The 25293-nt window shown below is 35.6% G+C and overlaps 1 protein-coding gene across 3 annotated transcripts in view; it reads right to left on the reverse strand.

Annotated features, from left to right (window-relative positions):
• Nucleotides 1-778: 778 nt before the first annotated feature.
• The window catches only part of GRK4 (G protein-coupled receptor kinase 4), a 43496-nt gene continuing 18981 nt past the window's right edge, over nucleotides 779-25293 (reverse strand). Inside the window, exons 7-16 of one of the 3 annotated variants that reach the window (XM_037385902.1) lie at nucleotides 23950-24013; nucleotides 23058-23198; nucleotides 20258-20448; nucleotides 14770-14807; nucleotides 12134-12223; nucleotides 11362-11570; nucleotides 10410-10547; nucleotides 9703-9840; nucleotides 7408-7530; nucleotides 779-3081 (exon numbers count right to left, since the gene is read on the reverse strand). In XM_037385902.1, coding sequence (XP_037241799.1) covers nucleotides 2947-3081; nucleotides 7408-7530; nucleotides 9703-9840; nucleotides 10410-10547; nucleotides 11362-11570; nucleotides 12134-12223; nucleotides 14770-14807; nucleotides 20258-20448; nucleotides 23058-23198; nucleotides 23950-24013 — 1267 coding nt within the window. In that variant the 3' untranslated portion in view covers nucleotides 779-2946. Of the gene's footprint in view, nucleotides 3082-5259; nucleotides 6066-7407; nucleotides 7531-9702; nucleotides 9841-10401; nucleotides 10548-11361; nucleotides 11571-12133; nucleotides 12224-14769; nucleotides 14808-20257; nucleotides 20449-23057; nucleotides 23199-23949; nucleotides 24014-25293 lie in introns of those variants that run through there. The other 2 variants (XM_037385911.1, XM_037385920.1) reach the window with 2 other exon arrangements.

Raw genomic sequence — 25293 nt, forward strand, 5'->3', positions numbered from 1 at the left:
CTGTTCGATCGTGAATATTTTATTTAGCAAATGATACATGAAAGAAGACAACAGCATAGCTGCAATGCTGCAATACACTATGCTGGAATTGCATGTGCCACTGCACCCTTTGAAGTAAATTTAAGCACATCGAAAAGAGTGTAAGCTCTTGTCAAAGATTAAACAAGCCACCAACTCAGTCTTTGCAAACCTGTTCTGAAGCTTCAGGTGAAAATTTGTGCCAGTCCCCTATGGGTTGCTGACTCACTGGCAGAAATGCCAAAGCAATGCCTGCCTCCTTATTCTCCTCCTTTCCCAACTGTACCAGCAGCATCAGGCCTCTGGCTCATTAACCGTGAGCTGGGGTCTGGAAGACAACTCAGGATATCAGGTTTTTCTTTGGCAAGTACCTTATCAGTAGGTTCTCCCAGTTCAGATTTACTGATCCATGGTTTTGCATGTATCATGTCACTGATCCTGTTCAAATAGCAGCCCCACTAACACCTGCATTGGCAAAAATGAAGTGATGTAAAAGGGGCAAGGGGCAAGAAAAAGCAGGCAGCGTTATAGAGAACAACTGCTTTTGTAAAGCCATCGTTACCACAAAGAAAAACAAAGTCACAGTCTCAATGGAGTAATAGTGAATACCCAAAAAGTTATACGTAATTTAGTGGATGACAATTAATTCACCTTGACCTCAAAAAACCCAAATAAACAAACAAAACAAGAAGAAACATGCTTTTACCTTGTCTATAAGAAAGACATAAACATCATGAATGTGAACAAAGGCTACCTAGGCGTGGGTTAGCTCTTGATGTTTTTAAGAACAGGGTGGACAGGTGCATCAAGAGTATTTTTTCCCCCATCCCAAAGTAATACTTAGGCCAGCATTTCTATGAACAATTCAGCAGGTAATTGGTACTACCGGAATAATCTAACAGACTTCATGACACTGCTGGCCCAATTTAGTTCAACATGCGCAAGATAATCTGCAATATGCCATAGCACAGTTATATCATTGTTAAAATCACTTAATTTGGAGCTGATTCGCATAGTAGTTGAGTGCTTAGCCCTTCAACTCATGTCATAAAATTACAGTGAAAAACTTTGCATAAACAGGGCAAAAAAAAAGCAGCCTACTGTTGAAAAGTGTTTGCTATAAAAATCCACAAATCCAACTAATATCAAGGTATACATTTTCCCAAGGAGGGCAAAGTCTGGTTAGTATCCTTTGGCAAAAGTATAAAATTTAAAATGCATGATAAGGCTGATGACAAGTAGAGCTACAGATACTATTGACCAATCTTGCATTCACATTCATAGTGTTATCACAATAAATGTGGTAATGATAAACAGCCCATCCCAATAATTCTGTCTTTTCACACAGAAATTTATGCAGAATCACAATTTAGACCATGAGATAAGGTATCAACAGAGTAAATACAATGCAGCTAGGGCACTTTTTCCTGGATCTGACAATCTTACACTGGCAAAAAACTTTGAGCATGTAATATACGTTTTCCGCTTCAACAAATTCTGATTATTTTCTTTTTCAAATTTTTCTTTTATCTATTCTGCCTACTATGATAGACATGGGAAATAAATCACATTAGACAGTAATACAGGTGGCTGAGATATGTGGCAGTGTTTTGCTTTTATTTCAGGAATAACAATGCTAGAATATCCAGGAAAGCAGCTCATACAAGAACAGTTCAGTGGCTTGGAGATACCAGAACTAACACATCACATTTAGCCAACAGTTTTGCTATAATTGGAAAGAATTCTGGTGTTTTGGACACGTGGAACACGAAAAAAGTTACCTACATCTCATGTGCAAAACTTAAGTTACACCATAAGAACCATATGAAATAAAAAAATTGTACGTTCAGCAGAAGAGACATCATCATCATCGTCACCAAAATGAACCAGGCAGGTAATTCAAATCAAAGTAAACATAAATTTAGCTTAAAGATGCTTTCCACTCATCTTTTTATTTTAATTTATTTTTTTTTAGTACTTCCCAAAGAGAAGTATTTTCTGAAAATCTATATTAAAATGAAGGTGGTAATTCCAATGTTAAAATATAGTATAATACTAGTAAACCAAAGTAAAATAATATTACTTCTGTTGACTTATACTAGTAACTTGTAAACAAGTATTGTCCATTTGTACAAATGGTAATGACAAATTTCTTACATCAGTATTGTTTAAAAAAAAAAACTGAAGTGCATTCTAAAAATGGATTTTTAATTGTTTTCAATAGCTTCTATCAATGATTTCTCAAATTAGACAGTTTTATTCTGAGATGGAGATAATTCTTTTATAATCAAAAAACTTCAGATCTGTTGTTTTAAGAATGATTCGTAAAAGAAAAACACATACAACACCCTCTATTAAAGGCCAAGATTTGTCCATACTGCTCTCTTTCTTATAGAAATACCACAGTTTTTTTCCTATTTACTATTATACAGTAATTATATTTAAGTGCTCATTTTTTCAACTGAGACTGTTTTGTTGTTATAATCCAGAAACATAACACCATCTCTATTTCAAACACTACACCTCCAGAGTTAAAAAAAAAAAAAAAATAAAAGGCAGCTGATTATTTTCTTTATAGAAAGAGAACAACCTTGAGGCATGAAGATTCTACTGTGTTGGTCACAACATTCAAAAGCCTTAAGCAGGCTAATAAGATACTGGAACATTGTTTCACAGTTTCTGAATTTTGAGCTAAATGTATATACTCATGAGGTATGCACAAGCAGACATTAAAGACTTAATATACACAAATGCTTGGGAAACACAAGCCACAGAAAAGGAGGGCTGATCTCATGCAAGTAATTTCATGGAGTTCCATAGATTTTTCAAAATCTTATGCTAGTAGAACAAGGCAGTTGGGCTGTTGGACTGTCTCACTGCTATTAAACACATGGATTTAGAATCTGAATTCACGGAGGTACAGTAAAGTCATACTGAATGATAAGAATTTACCTTGGCTTTTTTTTTTTTTTTTTTTAAAAAAAACAGCTTCATGGAAATAAAAGGCTGTATAATCAGCAAACACAATCGGCTGCCTTCCCTCTTCTTTGTCTCAGTTGTGTCCTACAAAAATCAAGAGCAAACTTTACATTAAATTTATCACACCACGATATTTTGCTTTCAGCTGTTCTCCGCTCTCCCAACCCCTTTCCCACTTTCAAAATACATCTCCAAGCTACTAATATTCCAGTAAAGACATTTAACCAATGTTGGTTGTATTAGATTAAATACCGTAACATCTTAATCTCAGTGTACCATATAAGGAAAGTTACCCTGATCCTTCCAGTTGCTTCTCTGTCTTAATTCATTAGCGGATTCACATTAGATAATACGTAGTCATTATTATGTGGTTGTATTTCTAGCCCAAAGGGACAAATATATAGTAGAAAAATGCCATCTTCAGCCTATTGGGAAAAAAAAACACCCAACCAACCAACCCCCCAAAAGCAACAGATTTTAGGTCCTAATCTTGCAAACATGGTTACTCAAACACAATTCAATAGTATTAATCAGAATGTAGAAAAGACTTGTGAAATGAAACTAAATAAAGCTTCATAAAAACGTACAAACCCTCCACTTTTTGCATGGTTGGTGGTTCCTGCCCAAAGAAAAAGATGTATAAATAACCATTCTTAGGAACAACTTCCCTTTTCATCTAGCCTTTTTTCTTTACGGATCCCTGGAGAATAAGTATTAAAGTCTCAGCAGTCCAAAACGGAGGAGCCGATCTTAACATGAAGAAATAAAAAATAAAAAATAAAAAAGTAAGATCCCTCCCCTTCCAATATGGAAAGAAAATTTGAAATGATAAAACAGACTTTCAGGTCCTTTTATTTGTCAAAGCCAATACCTGAATTTTCTTCATAAAAATTCCTTAGCTTGTGTCCATGGTATTCTTGCCCAAATGTCAAGTTAATCTAAGCAGACATTAAATCCAGACTGTCACCCTGTATGTCTAGTGTTAATACAGTCAACTTTGCCTCGGAACAGCAAACCTAAGATCTTAAAAAATTAAAACTCCTTAATCAGAGAAAGACAATGACTTCTCCAACCAGGTAGGTATTTATACAACTCTTTTGTTACTTCCCTGTTTCTCCATTCCCATCTGTTTAGAGTCCTTCTGTTATTACGGTACATAATGAAGAAGGTCAGGTCAGCCTATGCCAGCTCATAGTCTCACATGTAAATGGGTTCCAGCCAACACCCTTATTTCAGGTATTTCTCTTTCTGTAAAGCCTCCCATCCCTTCACTATTGCATCAGACTATCTGTCAGTAATTAATTCAAACTCCCTCTCCCTCGGCCAATTTCTCCCTTTGTACTTTCAGTGGCAGCCATCTTGCTGTCCTCTGGGCTGTTCTAGACATCAGGAAGTATGCACTGAAAACACAGGAGAAGGGTCTCATTCCTCATTTCTGTGGCACAGCAGCCAAGAGGAACACTTTCAGATAGACACCAGCTCTGCCCTGGTAGAATTTAAGGTTCTTCCAGTGGGTCTGTGGATGACAAGCAGAAACCTATTTGAGGTAGAGGGATATTCAGTTGCTCCCTGTGTATAATAATTGTGTGGTCCGGTTGGCGCCCTGGAGATCTAAGAGGGAAAAAAAACCCCACACATGCTCAGTGGAGACAAATCTTCAGGATACAGAAAAGAATGTGTAACAAAAGTCAGGTCTCCAAGTCTCCAAGAGCATTCCATTATATATCAAGTCCATAACTTAGATTTTAAAAACAGAAGAGGTTCTTAATGAAATGAGTTCCCTAAATTCATTCTCATACTCAGATTAATAGTTTTACCGGAAATTTTACAAAATAAAACGAAAGCCTAGCATACTTTGGGTCCAGAAGAATGGAAGTCTGACAAGCTTTCAGGAAGCTGGAAACAGTTTTACTAATAAACGTCAGGTAATTGTAACTAAAACTTCAATACCAGCTCCACATCTGCGTTAAGCAATCGTTAAAGGCAGGTTTTAATGTTTAACTTTTTAAAAGCTATAAGGAAATATTATTTACATAATTAAATTTGATACTTAATACAACCTTATTCTTCTCTCAGTGGCAGTGACAGCTGTCAACCCTACAATATGCAATATTGCAACATAACAAGCAGAGAGGAGGTTAGTAAAAAGAGTCCATGCTTTGTTTTTGAACCCACTATAAAACTGTAATATCCTACATGGAACTGTAAACAATTTCATTTACAGAAAAAAAAAAAAAGAAAAAAAAAAGATGTCCCCACAGGTATAAAGAAATCCTTTTAGTAAAGACAAAAAAGTACTCAAAATAGTTACAAAATTTTTGGCACAGCTGTACTTGCATGGTCCATGCCAAGAAACCGTACAGAGACGATGTGTAAGATGGGTAGAAAAGAGAAGAATGGGGTAATACAGTTTGTTACAGCATTAAGATAAATGTTCAGAATTCTCTGTATAAAGAAGAATAGAAAGACATTCTACAGAGCCAGACAGTAAAGAGCAACTCATAATAGCTGTCCACAGTGCACTGAATTCCTTTTTCCTTAGCAGTTGCCCAAGAGATACATTAGGTAAAAGCACTCCCATGCTGCCAGATAACACCAGAATTATGAAATTTATCACTACAGCAATTTTACTGTTAAGAAAACTGCTAATAAAGATCCTAATGAACAAGTAGAATTTTACTAGAAGCATACAAAATCAAGTTACATTGATGCAATAGATATTATCTCTGTGCTTTAAAATCCTTTTAGTATGTCTAGATTTATTCCACTGGGGAAAAAAAACCAACCGACAAAAACCCAAGAGAAATCAAATACATACAGAAACACACTCACTCAAATGGCACTCATTGCTTTTTGTACAGTTAAGCTTTAGTGAAAATATACATCTTAAAACAAATGAAGTACAAATGTACAAAAATCCTTGAACTCAGATAAAAAATATATATAATACACTTTGCTACAGAGATATAAAACATTTAAAGTTTTCTCATCCTTTCTGATGAGAGTAAAATGATTTAAAGTCTGGAGGACTCCTGCTCATCATCACTGCAATCAGATTTAAAGCAGACCTGCAAGAGAAGACAAAGGGACAACTCAGCTGCAGAACCAACATTGTTGTTGGTTTGTGCATTTTGTGGGGTGCAGAAAGGCTGGGGGGTGGGTGGGTGGAGAAGTGACTTTTTCCAGCACATTTTACTCCATACTACCTAAATGCTTTGGAAATACCAAAGGAAACCACAACCCAACCCCAAATCTCAAGTCAATAAAGTTTCATTTAACCTTAAGTTCTTTCCTTCTTTTATTCCTTCTTTTAACTTCACAGGACAGTTAACCACAGTCTTATTACTTCAAAACCAACTGAAGACTCTCAAGCCATATTAAATTTTTTAGGACTCTTTCTCAATACATAGAACCATATCTTGGGTCAGTATGAACTCTACTGATTCAGCTGGAAAAGACTACAGTAAGACACAAACTTTAACTAGTGAGATTATTAGTCCACTTAACCACTCCTATTCTATTACTGTAAGTGGGGAAAAGTGAATTTGAAAAGGTGAACTAAAAGTGACAGTAGCATTACGCATTCCATTAGCATTGCACTGTTTTAGAGAGGTGAATTACTAGCTGACGACAAAAAAATCATTATGCAATTTTAATACATGGCTCTGTGTGGCTACTTAATGGTATTCTAGCAATTTTGAAATTCCATTTCTGCTTGAAAGCAAAAGTAAATTCCACAGAAGTACTCTCCACTTGAATATGCTTATACTTCTCAAGGTAATTCCACTCTTAAGTGCATGCATTCTGAGCAAGCAGAATAGTGTACGACAGCTTTAACTGAAAACCTTTACAAATAGCCCATTTCTCATGATGTATAAACAAGCACAATATGCCACCTGTCTTTTAGGTGGTAAATCCTCAATTCACATTACTCTTTAGAAAACATTTAGAGGTGAATTACGTCTTTAAGAAAAGGCTGTGTATTATCAGCTATGTAAACATTTACTACGTCGTTGTTTTGGCAAAGGCATTAAACTACCCAAGAGATTTTAACATTTGTTTCATGGCATTTCTTCACACTCATTCATTTAGGGAATATTTTTACTTATTTGCTTAATATACTAGAATGATTCATTGGGATCCCAGCTTTCTAAAGGAGTCATAGGAGTTGCACTGCTCCACCACACTCACAGGAAAGAAGACAGGATGCTGAGGGAGGAAATCCTCCTGGAGTTACAGTTTCAGTTTCTGAAATGCAGTGCAGGGGCAAAGCCGTAATAAATGACATTTCATTAGTTTCAGTACTCAGCTAACAACTTACTTTTCCCATCACAAAGTAATATAAAAAAATTGAATGGATGTTAAGGTCTTACTGGTAATTTTCTTATTAAAGAGAAGAAATACCCTTACCTCTCCGCTAAAAAGTCTGTGGAAGAAGCCTCTCTTTGGTTTAGGAGACCTCTCTCTGTCTGGTGACACAGTACCATCGGTTTCGTATGCATTGATATCTTCAAAGCATCCCGTTTCAATCATCTTTGAAACATATGAAATATAAATGAAATATCCACACAAGCCTCTCAAACAAGTTCCACACATTATCTATTTATTCTGCTGGGTACTCCTAACGAGTTACAAATTTGTCACCTAAATGACATGATTCTCAGAGCTCCATGAAGGAAGGCACAAAGTCTACAGTAACTCTTCTTGTGCCCCCAACAAACTAAAGAATAACAATAAGAGCACTATCATGCAGCTAAATACTCAGCTGCTTCCTTACTTGGGTAAAGCATTTCTTCCTGCCCATGATGCAATAAGCAGAAAATTTTAGAACCAGAAATTGATTTCCCTTTCAACTATTCTACTCATTTCAGAGCAGTCTAGCCTAACAAACTTAGTATCTCTATATCCTGGACTGAACGTAATTAATAAACATGACTTTGAGTAGGAGAAATTATTATTTTATACAGAATACTAGTACCTGTGTAATACTGCGGGGATACTTTTTACGAAGGGGATGACTTGTTCTCTTGGAGAATAAGCAGCTGACCACAGTAATTTAAACATCATTCTGGTGTTTTGGGCAACCATTTATCAAAACACAACTAACAAATACCATAATTAGAAATAAGGCAATGAGATAGAGAAGGTAATAGTTCATTTAAAAAACAAAAAAACCCCACGATATGATGAAGAGCGGTCTCTGGAGAGAAGCAAGGAATTATAAAATAATCTGGTTTGTGTACACAGAAAACAAAAGAATTAGAACCACAATTAATGGGTACAGAAAGGACAGCAGAAAGAGTAAATGCCAAAATGTAACAAACAGGCATGGTCAGAAGGGGGAGAGTGGCTAAAGCTCACATGCAGTTGGCACCCATCAGTGAGTGCCGCATCTATCATAATGGGCATGCAACCAAATGAGTATACCTTGTAGAGGGAGAGAGGGCATAAAGAGGAATAAGAAGAAATACAATCTGCTTTTGTTGTAAACCATGACATTACGTAAATTATGGGAGGGGAGGAGGAATTCTTAAGAGACTGAGAGCAAAGATGTGAGGGAAAGCTCTGTAACATGAATTAAAAGAAAATAAGCACAAATTAAAATGAAGTCTGCACAGTTTTTCCTTCAAGAGAAGGAACTACTATCCCCAGAATTCGACAACTACCTTCGACTTCACCCTCTATGTGGTGTTAGTTATTAAGCTGCAGTGCATTTTTTAATGACTGGATCATATTCTGAAGTTCAGAATTACAACATAGCATAGGAGATATTTATTTCCCCAATAGCCTCGGGTTCATTGCTTCTTAGTGAAGACTTTTTGTGTCAAATGACGTCTTTCAAATCTCCTTCTTAATGTAATGAGAAAAAAAATGCAAAAAGGAAACAAAAGGGAATGTAATTTTTTCTCCAACTTGTTCAGAAATTGCTCATCTTTTGTGCTCAAGCTTTAAATAAAGTAAAAGAAATCATACTGGGAAAGAAACTACACTAGTAGAATTCAGGACAGTATTAATTTCAGAAAGTTATGAACACCTTACAGGAGGAATGCATTCATAAGAAAAAATGCAATTTAAAATAATTATTAGTGAGTGCTCTTCCTGAAATAATAAAGCAGCTTTGAATTTCCTAAAGAGACTGAACTGCAAGCAGAGGTAGCAAAATTCTAGTATTCTATGCAGAATGAGAAAAAATACTCATTCACTAGGCAAATGAAAAAGTTTTAAGAGAAAAGTCTGACTCAACTGATACTGAACTGTTTTGAAACCTTAGGAAAGGTAAACCTGTAGTTCTGTATTACTATGTCATCTGGACACTCTGTTGATATACAGGCATGATACACAAAGAGTTTGTGTTGCACTTATTTGCTTTTGAATACTTTGAATAGTATTCCATCCTTCTCCTATGAACAGCAACATTGAATAACGTATCATAGAAGAACAAGGAAAATGGGGTCATACTGTTCTGTATGCTCTATCTATGACTACAAGATGCCAGATTCTATTTATGCAAATTTACCATAAAATTAAATTTTTAGCAAGTTGTTTATGTTTAGTGAAAAACTTTTTTTTTTAAGTTTCTTTGCAGAGAAGTCTAAAGCAGAAAATTCGTCTCACAGGGAAAGTTATATACTAAAATTATATCCCTCATTACATCTTCTATATTGTTGTGCTAAAGAAAACAGTCTTTAATGAAACATACAATACCTCGTTTTGCCAAGGGATTGAGACACAACCTGTAACAAATTTGGAATAGAAGTCATCATCTGTAGTATCCAGGTTCACTCCTTTTACTGTTGAGAACTGCTCTATGTCCAGGACATCCTTACAATATACGGCACGTGGCTGCAGTACAATACAAGATTGCTTCATTAAGGTTTTGCATTTTGGATTTGGGTTTTTATTTTTATTTTCCTAGATGATCAAAAGGGGAGTGAAATGCCTGCAATTTGTATTTCATGTTGCTGATCACCAAATTACACTATGCTACAAAACAGAAATGTAAAAACTTAAAAGACTCTTCATAAGGCACCTGAGCCATTCCATCCACCCTGCAACTAACAGAAAAGAAATATCATAACCAGAAACAGCATGCAACTTCATCTGGAGTTCTCAACAGTTGTCATAATTCACACTTTCTTCTGTCACCCTCCTTTCAACTCCAGAGTAATTTCTACAAAGCTAATCCTTATATGTTCAGCATCTGAGCCATGGAAGTAAACTTCTAAGGACTAAGAAATAAGCTACAAAGCTACCTCTGAAATTATTTTGCGATCTCAGATGAAATGCCACAAAGGAACTAGTTATCAATAGGAATGATGGCATTCTCCTGCCATGTTCACATGATCACTGATTTAGAATTATGACAGTTCTTGCCTTTTTAGATACTAATCAAATCTGTCTCACCTACTTACATCTGGCAAGAATGGAGGTTCTAACATGTTAGCTTCCAGCCTCTTGAAGTTAATGTTCTTGAAAATAGGATGTTGCTTTACAGTAGCAGCTCCATCTCCAGAGCAACCCAGTCGTTCACCTGGATTTTTAGCAAGTAACTGCAATGATATGGGAAAAAAGGCTGATCCAGTGATATAATCCGACAATTAAAAAACCCCACAAATCTATATATATTTTGTCTTTCAATAAGTTTATTTTATTTCTTGGCTTTTCATAAGATGAAATTTATCTTGGTATTAAAATGAACTGAAAACCCAAACTACATTATTTCTGGGAGCAAAAAGATTTTCGGTAGACAAAAGAAACCCTGAAAGCAGACAATTCCCAAAGTTATATGAAAATATTTTAATTGATGCCATTGCTGAATATATTTTACAGTACAGACTTTGCAGTAGACTACTTTCAGGAAATACAGACTTGGGTTTTTTTCCAATGGGCTTAAGTACCACACATATTTTGCATAAGGTAGTAAAGAACACTTTTGAAGCTTTCTGCATAGATGTGCCTCTTATTAAATTTAAGATTATGCAAGGTAAAAAAAAAAAAACTGTTGTCTCATATAGACTCCTTTAGGTAAGGAAACTAGTATACTACTCTGCCACTTCTATCCATGCAGCACCAAAGTTGAGCATGCTATTATACTCTGTCTATAATTGCATGTGGTCTAAGGAGTACTGGACTTTTTCATTCAGGTGATGAAAAATCAGTTTATGCAGCCTTCCTTCATCTTGAAAAAAGTTCTGAATTCTCAGAGTTTGATAACTGAACAATTCATGGTCAACAACTGAACCAAAGATTTAAAAAACTCCAGCTTTGTAAAATTTGCAATAGAAGATGTTAAAATAAAGTAGTTCGTCTTTTAAAAAAAAGATTAGAATTTTAATTTTCAAACCTCTACGTCTCTTCACCCACCATCCTGCAGATGGATTTTGCCTCCTCTGAGAACTTGTCTGAATACGTTTCCTGGTCTTCCTTTACTCTCCGGTCAATCTCGTCCCGTTTGACCCTTTCCTTATGCTTCCTGAATGGAGACTGTCCTTCAATCATTTCATAGATCAAGCACCCAAGACCCCACCAATCCGGGCTGAATGTATACTTTTCGTTTTTGAGCACTTCTGGAGCTACAAAACAAAAAAAACCAACCAACAACCTCGTAACAATTCACTTTAAATTGACTAGTTAAATATTGGAAAACTCTCAGGTACTCTTTTGTCTCTGTGCAGAGATCCTTGCATAACTCCCCTGTGCTCTGAAGAAACATTAGTTTCTACAGCAGGGATTCTGTTTATATCCAATAGAAGCACTTTAACACTGAGGTTCTTTAATACTTAAGATCAGTATTGTTTACAGACCCAGAATGAAGTTTTTCCACAGCGTGGAAAGAAATGTGTTGGCACAGTAATTTATCTGCTTACCTGTGACCCTAAATCTCTTTGAACCTTATAAAGGTAGGTGCTTTCTTAAAGTTCTACCTAAACCTAGAATTTCCAGAGTTAAGTTTTCAAGTTTATCAGTAGGCTTATAATTGACTATTAACACCTACTACTGCATAATGTAACCTTTCTTCCCATAAATTGTCTAGCAACTAATCCAGGCCAAATATAGTTCTTTGGAGAAGTCATTCATATATGCACAGAAGAAAATTTTCTAGTAAAATGTAACTAGTAAAGGATATTTTACATACCCATGTAACCAACAGTCCCAACCCGTCCTCGGACTGTTTCTCCTTCTGGAATCTGCACAGCTAATCCAAGATCAGAAATTCTGATGTGTCCTATTTATGTTAAAATAAATTATACATAGTCAGCAAATAATAAAGTATCATCACATTTAAAACAAAAAAAATCTGTAGCATAACTCATGAAACCACCACCCCAAAACATCAAAACATTCATATACTCATAAGACTAGGTTTATGAACTTAACTAGAAAGGAGTGACTTATTATTCAACTCTTCCTTAAATACGTCAAGGAAGAGAGGCACAGACCTAACTGATTTCCTGAAGGTCATACAAAAAAAATTGCTGTTAAAGTACTCTAATCCCTAGCTTTGGTATAGGATGCTACTCTAGGAAGAACAGAAATGATGACTGCTCATTTCAAATTCTGTATCTATGCATCAGTTTTATTTTTCTATTCTGTATTCCCACCACAAACACTTAGCTTTCTGACTTCCTAACATAACGTCAGGGCTTACTCCATTTATTCCAAATATGAGAAGGTAGCAGCCTGTACTGGGACACAAGGTTTTCCTCTAACAAAGTATCCTAATAATGCTAAGCACCAGTAATTTGAATGGCTATCCCAACTCCCACCCCAAAAGAAACGCAGCTTAGCCATAACCTACTTAGAATTAATCATACTGTAATATGTCAGTTCAATATTAGGATTTTTCCGTTCTCATGAATCAGTCTAATGTAGATAACAGTTTCTATTTCACTTCATCAGCTGAACTTCTCAAGTTGTATACCTTCCCTATTATGTATGGCATTTACACTAGTACCTACAATGTAGAAGTAGTCTGGTGGAAGACGTAAAATTTTTCAGGAATAGCACAGCTCAGATGGGGTAACCATCCAAGGAGGGTAATGGGAATAAATTCACCCCACCCTCCTTTTACATTCTCATGGACAGATATATTTCTTTGCTGGACAGCCTCAACATCAAATGATTCAAGACAGTTCAAGGCAAGAATTGCATTGATATGATTCTAATTTACAAATACACAAAGTCCTTTCTTAATAAAAATATAAAAGGCTAGACAGAAGAAAGAACAATTACATTTTCAACTCAATTTTTAAACAGAAAGTTGCCAACCATCTGTAGTAGAAAGATTCAGGGGGAAAAAAACCAAACCAAAACCCATGCTTATTTCTAATACTGTATATAAGGACAGGGACACTGTCATTTACAGAAACATCACAGACTCACAGAGTAGTTCAAGCTAGAAAAGACTTCAGAAGGTCTCTAGTACAATCCGCTGAACAGGTAGTCAGCCCAAAATGATCAAGGCTTTTAAAATTCTTGTCTAGAAAGCCTCTATGACTGAACACTGGGTAGCCTGTTCCAGTGCCTGAACATCCTTTGTGCATATATTCTCTGTCATTCAAAAAACTCTACAGCATCAATGTAAGTTAATGGCATATCAATTTCTTCTTTACATATGATATATAATCAAGGGGTGGGAAGACAGAGTGGAGAAAGTAAAGTGCCACTCTATATACTCGTTGGAAATAACTAAATGCTCTTCAGCAGCAAATGCTATTTTAAATTCATTCAGATGCTGTTCTGTTCCCTAACATCTGATGAACCCATTTCTCAAGTGCAAGATCTGAGCTCCTGAAGCGATTTTCTAATTAGTCCCCTCTGCTCTCTGGAACAAGATCAGAATATCCTTGGCAGAGAGACAGCGTTCTCATGCAGTCCTGCAAGGCTACATTTTACCTCAAAGAAGCCTTTACCTTTTGCAAGACATTGCTGGAGAGAAAAATTAAAGAATGCATTTGATGTCTAGCAAAGCTTTAGCTCTTGGAAAGTGACTTCTCCCAAACATCACCTTTCTATAAATTTATGAGTCAGAACATGCTGACTTTAAAAAAATAATTGTTCTAATAACTTCAAAACCAGTTTTTCCTTTACTGAAATACTCAGCAATTACAAGAACAAACTGTTAATACTCATCCACAACTTAGAAGGTAATTGCTGCACACCTTCTATAGTGAATTCAAAAGATTCTGGCAAGTTTCATACAAAGGCATAAAAGAAAATTAATTTGGCTTTTGGAAAAAAGAAAAAAAAAAGCTACAAACATTTATTCATATTGTTTGTACTTCCTGCATTCCTTCCAGCCACATATGCATCAGTGACCATCAGACCTGTTTTAGTTGAAATGTTAAAACAAACAGAGGTGCTTCAGATTTCTTCTTCATTGCTTAAACATTATAGCTAAGTACAATTCTGGCCCCACATCTAAAAAACTCCTGTTTCCATAGTCAAGAAAAGACAACAGAGAAAAAATTCATTTAAAAGTTATAGCCATCTTAAATTAAGCATAGGGGAGAGAAGGAGGAGCAAAAGGGGAAAAGTAAGCCATTTGAAGGTGGGAAATAGACCCCTCAAACATTGTCATCATGGTCCTCTCCAAGGACCCAAGAATTTCCTCTCCTTTCTAAAAAGCAAGGGCAGGGTTTTTATAACTAACAAAAATTAACATCTGACAGTCAGGTCCCTTTTATCATGAAGAAATCCCTTTGATTTCTGGCACAGTATTAATTAGATTTGTAATTCTCAATGTAAAAATTAATTTTAATTTTTACTTACCACAGTCATCAAGGAGTATATTCTCAGGCTTCAAGTCTCTACAAATTAAACAGAATAGATGCGTGAATTCTACAAAGCCAAAATTATTAGCCGTCAAGTGCAACTGAGGCAACAGAAGACCTCTTGGTTGTGATTAAAGTAATTTTTCCAGTTCCCACCTATATACAAAAACAGTTGTGAAGATGAGGACCTATAATACAAATAGTTTAACCATAGAACTGGACTGATTTTTTTCCCAACACGCTAATCCATTTATACTAACAGCAGCAATTCATATTTCACAGATGAGAAACTTCCTCTAAAATCCCGATATGAAGAACCACCAACTTACACCCAAATGTGCAAGCGAAAGACAGACACGTCTCCTGAGACTACTACCATCCATACAACTCCACAGTGGTAAGACACATCACGGCTTGCTGCCGTTTGATGCTGCCCCCTGCTGTATTCCGCCCCAGGGTATCAGAATATCAAAGAGTAATACTCCCAAGACTAAGCATAGGCTTAATATCATCCATTCAAACTCTGTTCCTTTACTTTGGATGTGCAGCTTCTGAAGCTTACTAGATACTTCACCTAGGTTGCAACCAACTTTCCAAGAGTGTCTACTACTTTTCTGTAAAAACCAGTGTTTCACATGAAACATTTTTTATCTATTAAATGCTGGAGAGACTCAGGAAGTAGTAAAAGGACAATTAATTCAGTGTTGCAATTCTGCATGTTGTAGGCATCTTCTTGTACATTTTTACTTTAAGAACAAAAGAAGAAACAATGGGATATTTGGACAAACACACACCCCCACCCCACCCCCAGGAAAATTTGGGGAGTCACTGAAGCTGAATCAGACGCTGTTCAGAGGTTACTTCTAGGATTTATCTTTTAGCAGATTCTACTGAGAACACATATATTTTTACATATATATAAAAATACATACATACGGAATATATGTATAAAATATATAATGTATATTATATATATAATTGTGATATGCATCAGGAAGCATGTGGACTGCAATACAGTCTCTTAGATTTATTCCATCATAAATATGGAAATGCCAGAATTAGACAAGCGAAAAATCAGTACTTGGCTAAAGATTCAGTTATTACTGGAACAGATTATTAAAACCAATATGTACATATATGGGTATATGTACAGTTGTGACAAGAACAGTTTTTCATATACAAGCAGAAAAGACTGAATAATGTAAAAGAAGCAATTTTAGGAAGAATAATTCTGGAATTTACAATCAAAATGAGAGAGACATACACACACACTTGATCACCAAGAAATCTGTATGCTTTTCCCCCAAAAAATATTAATAAATTGATGCTCTGAAGTAGGTGTATTTATGTTAAAGTTTCATTATTTCATCAGATTAACTGTATAAAGCAGTCAGCAAGATGCTTGGGTTTTAATACTTCAGGTCTAGACAGTCCCCATAATGTTAATTACCTGATGTTAGATATGAGTTTGCAATACCAGAGAAATATGGAAAGATCAGAGTAACAGAAAAAGACAACCAAACACCTCACACCAGTATCAAAAAAAAAAAAAAAAAAAAGAAGAAAATTCAGCTCAAACTTTAGGTAGAAACACATTACTTTAAAGCGCATAATGTATGCTCAGGTTAACTCAAGTAAACAGGTTTAATGAGTTTCATTTCCAAGAAGGCTGATTAAAGCTTAACCTAAACCCTAATACTTCGTATCAACATCTGCTGCTTAAGAGAAGCTAATTCTCTTCTGATATGATTTTGGTCAGTTAATAGTAAAACTTGTTTCTAGCCAATCTCTTTAATCCTATTAGTTTCTAGACCTACCAGCTCACAAAGAAGTCAGTTTTCGGAAGCACTCAGCTGTAAATTGAGCTCTGGGATGCTAGCTTTGGGATATTGGCCTTCTCCCTCTTCCCCTTCCTCCACTACAACGGAGGCCAAAGTCACAGTTTCTGCTGGAATACACAGATGCTAGTCCTGCACCAGGTTAACAGGCTACTTGAGCTGAAAACCAAGCTCAGAACACGAGGTAGAAATGCAATTCTAGCAGCAGAGGCAGCAGTTTTCCCTCATGAAGCAGAGAAAGGCATGAAGACTGCAAAGCTTGCAAAACCAAGAGGTTCATTAACACAAATCTAGATAAAAATTATGTATTTATTTTAAATTGGACTAAACAAGTACTAATTTATTTGTGCAATACCTTACGCCAGCCATCCTACAGAGGAAATTTCTGGATAAAAATCCTTCAGGGGATTTCACTGCAAAGATGCCTACTCTGAGCATAGGCATAAGGCAGGCAAGGAGCTACTTAGGTTTATCCACTACAGCTTCAACAGGTCTTTGAGCCTGATCTTTGACCTTCCAGGAATATTCAGTGGTCTTACAGGCACTTCCATAAGTTTGTTATGAAAATCTAGGTATTCAAGCATCTTATCTGACAAAAAAACGACTACCATCATTGAGGAGTTGGGTAACTCCTGCAGGAAACTCCAGCAATGAAGTCCCTTTTGGAAAGCCGGCACTTGCTCCCCGCTCTTCCTTCATGCATATCCTGACTTTGCTCTAAGTATTATCAGGCTCTTTATGCAGCAGATGGGTGAACAGCTCCACTACTGCCTGTTCCTGTCTGCTTATTTTTCTAATGTCAGCAACATATGGCAAATTACAGGTAGTTTCACAAGCTCCCATTAAACAAGGAAACTGGCTCTATCACTATCACAGGGCAGGCAGGGCCCTCCTTCCAGCTCTGCACCTGTTCTTTTAGTCCAGTGGGAACCCCACTAACAAAACTGCACAACTGACTCCAGGGTCCTACAGACAGCCCTAATGCCACTGCTTGAAATTCAGTAATAACTGGTGTAAAGGCACATGAAGTACACAGTAAAAATTGGTGTTAACAGAGAGTTAAGTTAGGCCTAGCTTCTCCACTTTATGAGGCATTTTGCTATGGATGGTGACACATCCCAAATATAATAAATTCATAATAAATTTTAACATGACTGACATTGAAACTGCCATTCTAGAACTGAACAAGCTGAGAAGATGAACTTATTTTACTGCTATCTGCTGACACCGGTCTGCACCGAGGATTTCTATAAACAGAAGTTCCTATTTTCCCTTCTTCCACTGCCTCTACACTACATTTTACTGTGAATATACAGATTGATAGACACAAAAACACGTTCTCAATAAAGTATTTTATAACAGTATGCTAGAGAATTAAAATCTGCTTTAACAGTTTAAGCTGTTTGTCTCAAAAGTGAGTTTTAGTCTCCTTTAAAGATGGAAAACAAATGCAGTAACAGATCTTGAGATACAGCAACAACAACTAGCTCCATTTTCAGAAATTCAGTGGCTCTACCAGTACTAAATGCTTTCAAAGAGATAGCAAAGTAAGAAAAAAAAATCTTCTGTATTTTGTTGCCCTGGAGAATGAAAAATAATAGTTACCATAATTTGGAAAAATAAATCATTGTGCAATGAGAATCATGCTTCATTATGTTCTCCTCCCCAAACAACATTAAGACTGGAGGTTGCCAGCATAACTTCTTTGTTGAGAAAAAAATAATTATGGCAAATTTTCCCAAGCTTTGTTTCACTTATCATATATAATCACTGTATTGCTGCCTAAATGCATCTCCATTAAGATGCTTGATGGTGAATTTTGATCATGTAACTTATCACTGCAATTGGTGACATTCTGAAGACTTCCATGGCCACCTGTTTTGGCTTCTTGACTTCAAAACTGTAAAATTGACAACTACGCTCCTAAATGCATGATACAAGAAGAAATACATGTGGAAAAAAAAATCAAGAGCATCCGGAAAAAAACTACCATTAGCAAAGGAGAAGAAACAAGACCAACAGGAAGTTTAGTATCATTTGATACGTGATTCTACAGAGAGCGTAAAATTATCCAAACATTTCCTAGTTTTAGTACTCAAGCACGGTTGAGCTGAGATGGTCTAATTAGTGTCTCTTTTCATCTGTTTACATACTGGGCAGAAACTCCCTTAGACTGTCCTATAGTAAATTGTTTAAATATCACCTTCAGGTATTATAATTACATTTAAGCCCTTCTTTTTCCAACAAGAATACAAATTATTCAGTTACTAACGCATATACAGGTAACTGTCTCTTGATCTTTCAATTTTGTTATGAATAGAGGACTAGAAATATTTCCCATTCTTTTAATTAAGAGGCAATTTTACTCAGAGTTGGTTATGAAACTACTTTTCTTCCTTGCTCATAAATTTAAGGCCATGCAAATTCTTAATAATTGGAAACTCATTATGTAATAGCACAAAACAGGGCAGAGATCTAGACACCAAGACTGCTCCATAAGAAATCACAACCACTCCAAGATCCTGAATTACAGACAGAATGCTAGGATTTGGCATATATGTTTGAAGGTCTTCTTGTAGGCAAACACGAACAAGCTGAGCTTAAACACAAGGGCTGTGGGGTTTTTTTGTTGGTTTTGTTTTCTCTGGGGTTTTTTTTGTCGTTGTTCTGTATTTTAAACAACCAGTTTTGTTTTCACTTGGGCAGTGTGAAATGACCTACTTGTAGCTAGATCAAACCATTCATCCTTGCTTCCCTCCTACATGCATGCCAAAACATACTGCATAATATTGCAAGATTGGCCAAATTCTTTGGGGAACCACACACAACCACTAGCATAAGCCTGATACACACAGCAGAAAGTGGCAGAACCACAGAGCGTATGTTAGTTTTCTATACTGGGGATGGAAAAGACTCAGACTCATTATATTAAAGTTACGCAGGATTATACTTTAAATCTCTTGAAACAAGTAGTACTTGGTGTTACACACCAGAAATAAAAAGAAAGCATTCTTGGTCCACCACTAAGTTTGAGGTTTTGTTATGTAATACTAATGCATGCCAGGGGTTAAAAGATATATTTACGGACAGAGACAGAAAACAGCATTAAGACCACACAATCTCGATTACAATGCAAAAGGCTTCTGATAGTTTCATTAATTCAAAAGCAATAAAGTGTTCATTGGAGGAACCTGAAATAAAAACAGAAGAGAGGGCAGTATGAATTGTAACTGACATTTTACCCTCTTGGGCACAAGCAGCAACACAGCAAGGGACTTCTATAGCCTTCTGTGAACTTCTACTTTTAGACAGGGCAGGAATACAATCCCATGTTCCTAAAACTTATTTATTTGAACTACTAATGAATTTGCTTTGTAAATCATAATTTACTCTCATTTTACAAACAGACCTTGAATCAACTTTGTAATGTTTTAGAATATAGCAAGTATCTAGACCTAAATTACTAGTAAGATGACAATTAAGATCAGTAATTCTGAAGGGCACGCCATGAAAAGTACAGCTAAACTCTTTTGCTTCTTTTACGATTAAGTTGAAGTATAAACAACTTTTAGTAGGAAACAATTAATACATTTAATGCTGACCAGACATGGAAAATTTAAGGTATGAGTGTCTGTAGATGACACTCACCTGTAAACAATTCTCTCCTTCTGCAAGTCTTCCAGACCACAGCACAGTTCCGCAGCATAGAAAATGGCCCTTTCTTCATCAAAGCCAGGATTTCCCATGTTATATATGTGAAACTTCAAATCCCCTCCATTCATTATGGTTAATACTAAACACAAGGCATCTTTAGTCTCATATGTATAGGATAAACTAACCTAAAAAGGGAGGAGGAGGAGAAGACAACCATTATTCATTCGTAAACTCCAATAAAATTCACAGCTCTTTTTTCCAAAACAAGCAACATACAAATCCTTATGAAAAACCAAAAAAGAATGAAATAGCCAAGTAGAGAATCGCTCCTGTTGAGTACTTGAAGGCACAAAGGAATTCAGACTAATTTGCATGTATATACAAATTCTACATCACCATACAGAAGTTTAGCGACATACCTGTTTAGATACCACAGAGCTCCATCCAGACAATACATTTATTGATGATGCCCCTCAGCTGCACATTATCTGTATTACTCTCAGTAAAGATAAAGTGCACATATACCTTATTTTATTAATACCTCAAGAATCATGCATTGTCAAACCATCTTTCTGAACTTCTACAAGACTTTAAGTTGCCCTACATTAGAGAAACTAAAAAATTTATTTAAGATCAAATGTGCAGTTTCTATTCCTCTCCCTACCCCTCCCCAAATAACTGCATATATCCGTGGCTTTGAACTTGCCACCAGGAAACACTTAGTGTACCTCTTTATAGTCTTTCTTCTCACTGTATTTGAAACGGAGTGCTGATAGGCAAGGAAAAACAGTACTTTTTTTTTTTTCTCTTTTTCTGGTTTTAGGTAAATTATTTTAAAGTGCATTTAAAGTTTTAAAGTTGACTCGTGAACTCAAAAAAATCCAATTTTAAAACAATGTAATATACTACAAAATTCAACATATGTTGTTAATGTTAAAACTCGGTTTCAATACAAAAATATGCTATGCTGATGATCATCTGGCAGAATCTTCAAAATTACCAACAGAGATTAATTAACTAACTTGCACTAAAAGCAATGTGATTTAAAAAAAATATACTTAGCTTACATTAGGTAAGTAAGCTAGGGAAAAATCACTACACTTTTTTTTAACTCAATAAATGTATTTTTAAATGCTGTACAAGTACATAACAGCCATAATTCAGTAGGAAGTCCAAACTCTTCCTTCAGAAGCGCAAGTCAAATACTAACTAATTAAATGAAATAAACATACAAATCTGTTACTCAAGGCAAGGATTCCAGTATGGTGGTTTTATATGGACATATCCAGGTATTAATGACTTTACTTGTGACACAAGCATAACATCTACCCATTTCCAACTCAATATTACTGCATATCCTAGATCTAGATCTTCTCTGTTGCATCAAAAAAAACATGGGATAGCAAAAGGAAAATCACTCATGCTCAATCCTATACTTTGTTTTCAAATTCAATTTTAAACAATTATTGATTTATAGAATTTACATATGTTGAAAAAATATGACTCAAAACTAGGAGTTTCACTCATCTCACATATCACTATGACTAGCAATTTCTGGATCAATTCAGGTAATTTCTGGATTCAATTTCAATCAATTCAAGCTCATGAGCCTTTTAAGAAAATAAAATTAGCATATTTATACAAAAACATTATTTATAATAATTTAAAAATATTCATGTATCTGGTCAGCAGGTTCTTAATTTTTCCTTTTAGCTGGCAGTATTCTACGGGGGGGGGTGTGTGTTAATACATAAAGCTTATCAGAAAATACATACATACATATATATATATATATTTTTTTACAAATAACTTCCACTATTCTTTAACACAGGTATTTAAAAATCATCTCTGAATAGCAATATAAAATTTATCAGTAAATTGATTTAAAAACAAAGCAAAACGCATTTTAAATTAACATTTAAATGGCAACAAAGCAATGAAAAAATAAATGTTACCAGGGGGAAAGTTTACTTGGTATATCTTTGATCATTCTAAGTAATTTCACTGCTTAGTAATTACAGCCACTAACAGACCATAATTTAGGTGATAGCATCAGCTAAAAGTATTAAGACTTAACTTTTTAACAGAAATTCCATAGAATGAAAATCTTATCTTTGATGTGAAGCAATTAACATACCTTTTTAAACTTCAGTACACAGCAAAGCCATATAACCAACCGGAATTGATACACTAGTCAAAATTTCATGTTTATCTTGAAATGTATAAGCAATAGAGTACTGAATGCTATGAAAATACCTTATGATATAAAACCTCCACTATTAGAAGTTATGACTTCTAATGGCAATTAAATGGCAGACTCATGAAGTCACCCCTTTGGAGGTCATTCATAAATGCACTTACAAAAATGAAATTAGAAACCAGCATTAATTGTAAGAAAATTGGCATATGGGAGGGGAAAAGAGGATAAGAGAAGAAAACAGAGTGCAATGCCTTGGGAGAAGAAACAGAGAAGAGGAACACAGAAGGAAAAAATACAATGCAATAAAGCATATGGAACATCCTCTTTATTAAAACATACTCAGTCATAGGCTGCAGTAGAATTAGAATTTAAGTAATAATTCAAGTCTGAGTACTGCAGAATAATCTATTCACATTTAAACAAAGGAGAAAGATTCAGTGGCATCAGCATGCTGAAACACAACATAATGTTTTGGCTGTAAGTGAGAAATAAAGCAGGCTGACTAAAACCAATTCAATATTGGATAAAAATGTCCTCTGCACAGAACTACTTACACACAAAATTCTGAGAATATGATCAGAAGTAGATACTTACTACAAACCTACTATTCACTTTTTCTAGAATTCTTTTTTCATTTAAAGCCATTGATTCTCCTTTCCTCTTCTTTATTCTCTTTTTTTCTAGCTTTTTACAAGCATACATTTTTCCTGTTGCCCGTACTTGACAGGCACACACCTAAAAAAGAAGGAAGGTGTGTCAGAGATGCTAGGACTTTTGTAGAATTTTTTTATAGAAGAAAAATTTTTATTTTCTTTTTTCAAACTCTTGAATGCTCTCAGAAAATGAGAGTTGGTAAGCATCGATGCAGAGCTTTCACCCATGAAACAACTCTGAAAGGTCACAAAAGCCGTAACAGAAGTAGAAAAAGGAGTAAACCCATTTTTGTTGGGAGTTGAATAGCTCAGTAAAACTGTGGATCTTGTGTTGGTGAAACACCTGACTGTGGTAATAGTATATGTCTAGGCAAGCAGAACAGAGAACAAATATCCACACCGTAATCAAGTGGGAGAAAGATAATGGTAATTTAGTAACCCTCCTTCCCTTTCAATATAAAGCTCTGGTCAAAAAATGTAGGGGGGGGGAGCCCAATGAATTATAAACAGAATTAATAAAATCTATAGCTTTTCCTATTAGGTTCATTAGTATTCCACATAATTATTAAGTAGAAACTATATTCTCACTGTCAAATGAAATTTCTAAATGGAAGCAACTGTTGTCAGCCAGCGGAAGTTCTCTCCAACTTTGGGCATGACCTACAATACTAAAACTAACACATTAAAAGAAAACAGTTTGGATTGACAACAGTTTGCCAGGTGATGTGTCAAATGTAGACTGTTAAGAGTCAAGAGTTAAAAAACTTCTCCTCTGTATTAACCTTTTTTTTTGCCTTAAGTATTGCCTCACAGAAAGATATTTCTGTACTCACCTCTCCAAATCCACCTTTGCCTAGTACTCGGTAATGCCTAAACGTGTGTTTGGTTACCGGTTGCCTGATTAACAGAAAGAAACAATTACTGCAGCAGAAATTACAAGAGTTAGTAATCCTCTCCCCACCATAAGGTCTATCTTAATTTTCTCCTTCCTGTTCTATGCCACCTTAATGAACAGCACTTGCCTTAACCTCATGAAGACAGTATTATAATAAGCTGAATTTCATATGAAAGGGGTGCTCTGATTAGAAACAGGGGCTCCCTCATGTGGTCATCAGACATGCACAATAGCAGGAAAGAAAGCCTGATCAGTTAGGCCCTATGCCTTTCATGGTTAGAGCCTTTTCAGTTCTCACCAACAGTCAATTCATCACCTCCAGTTGTCAGTATCCTGCAACTAAGGGAGACATGTAGGCTGTGTTTCAATGAGATCATGTTTACAATGCAGCATTTAAAAGGTAAACCATGTCTGACTTTGCTTTGCTGTTTCGCTTTTTCAAAAAAGAAAGCGTTGTGGTATGCAACAGCAGTTCAGAAGCTGAATTGTTAAGGTATTGATGTAATGGAAGAGGAACAGATAACCAGAGGCAGTAAAGGTGTCAACCATTCTATGCTAAAACACTCCTAAACATGTATTGGAGCAGGGCTATTTCATGGTGATAAGTTTTGAAGGGGGGGGGGTTTGCTTTAAAAGAACATTCATTGTTAATGCATCTTTGTTCTCAGGACAAGTAGAGGTTCATTTGGTAGAGAATTTTGTTTAATTGTTTTAAGTGACTTCCTTAGTTCTCTTCCTGGCTTTTGCTATTAATTTAGTCAAACAAAAACACTGGATAATTGGAATTTGCCATAAAATTAATACTCAAGCACTTCAGTGTTTGCATATGTGATCATGATACCCAGCAGTGCTGAACTAGAATCAGTTTGTACCAATTTCAGCCCTCTGAAAAAGTTTGGACACTCATTTCATGTTACTTAAAAGCCCAAACTAGATACTGATATATACAAATCTTGCTATCTAGTAATTGCTAGATCTGTGTCAGTACCACTCTGAAAAACTGAGGAGTTACCCAGTCACCCAGTGGGTTGTAAAACTAGATTAATCTGCTTATTAACCACTGACTGGACCAAGTTTGAAACTAAAAAGATAACAGTATTCCCAAAAAAGACTGGTATCCCACTGCATACTTGACAGCGAAACATATATCCATATGATAATAATTTTGTATTTAATTAATACAAACTTACTACCTAAAGACTACTGGACAGGTACTTTTGTTACGAGTATTGACATCCTCACTGTCCCATCAACATCATCCCTTACAACTTGTCTTTCAGAT

The sequence above is a fragment of the Falco rusticolus genome, chromosome 1 (genome assembly GCF_015220075.1).
Source record: "Falco rusticolus isolate bFalRus1 chromosome 1, bFalRus1.pri, whole genome shotgun sequence".
Lineage (NCBI taxonomy): Eukaryota > Metazoa > Chordata > Aves > Falconiformes > Falconidae > Falco > Falco rusticolus.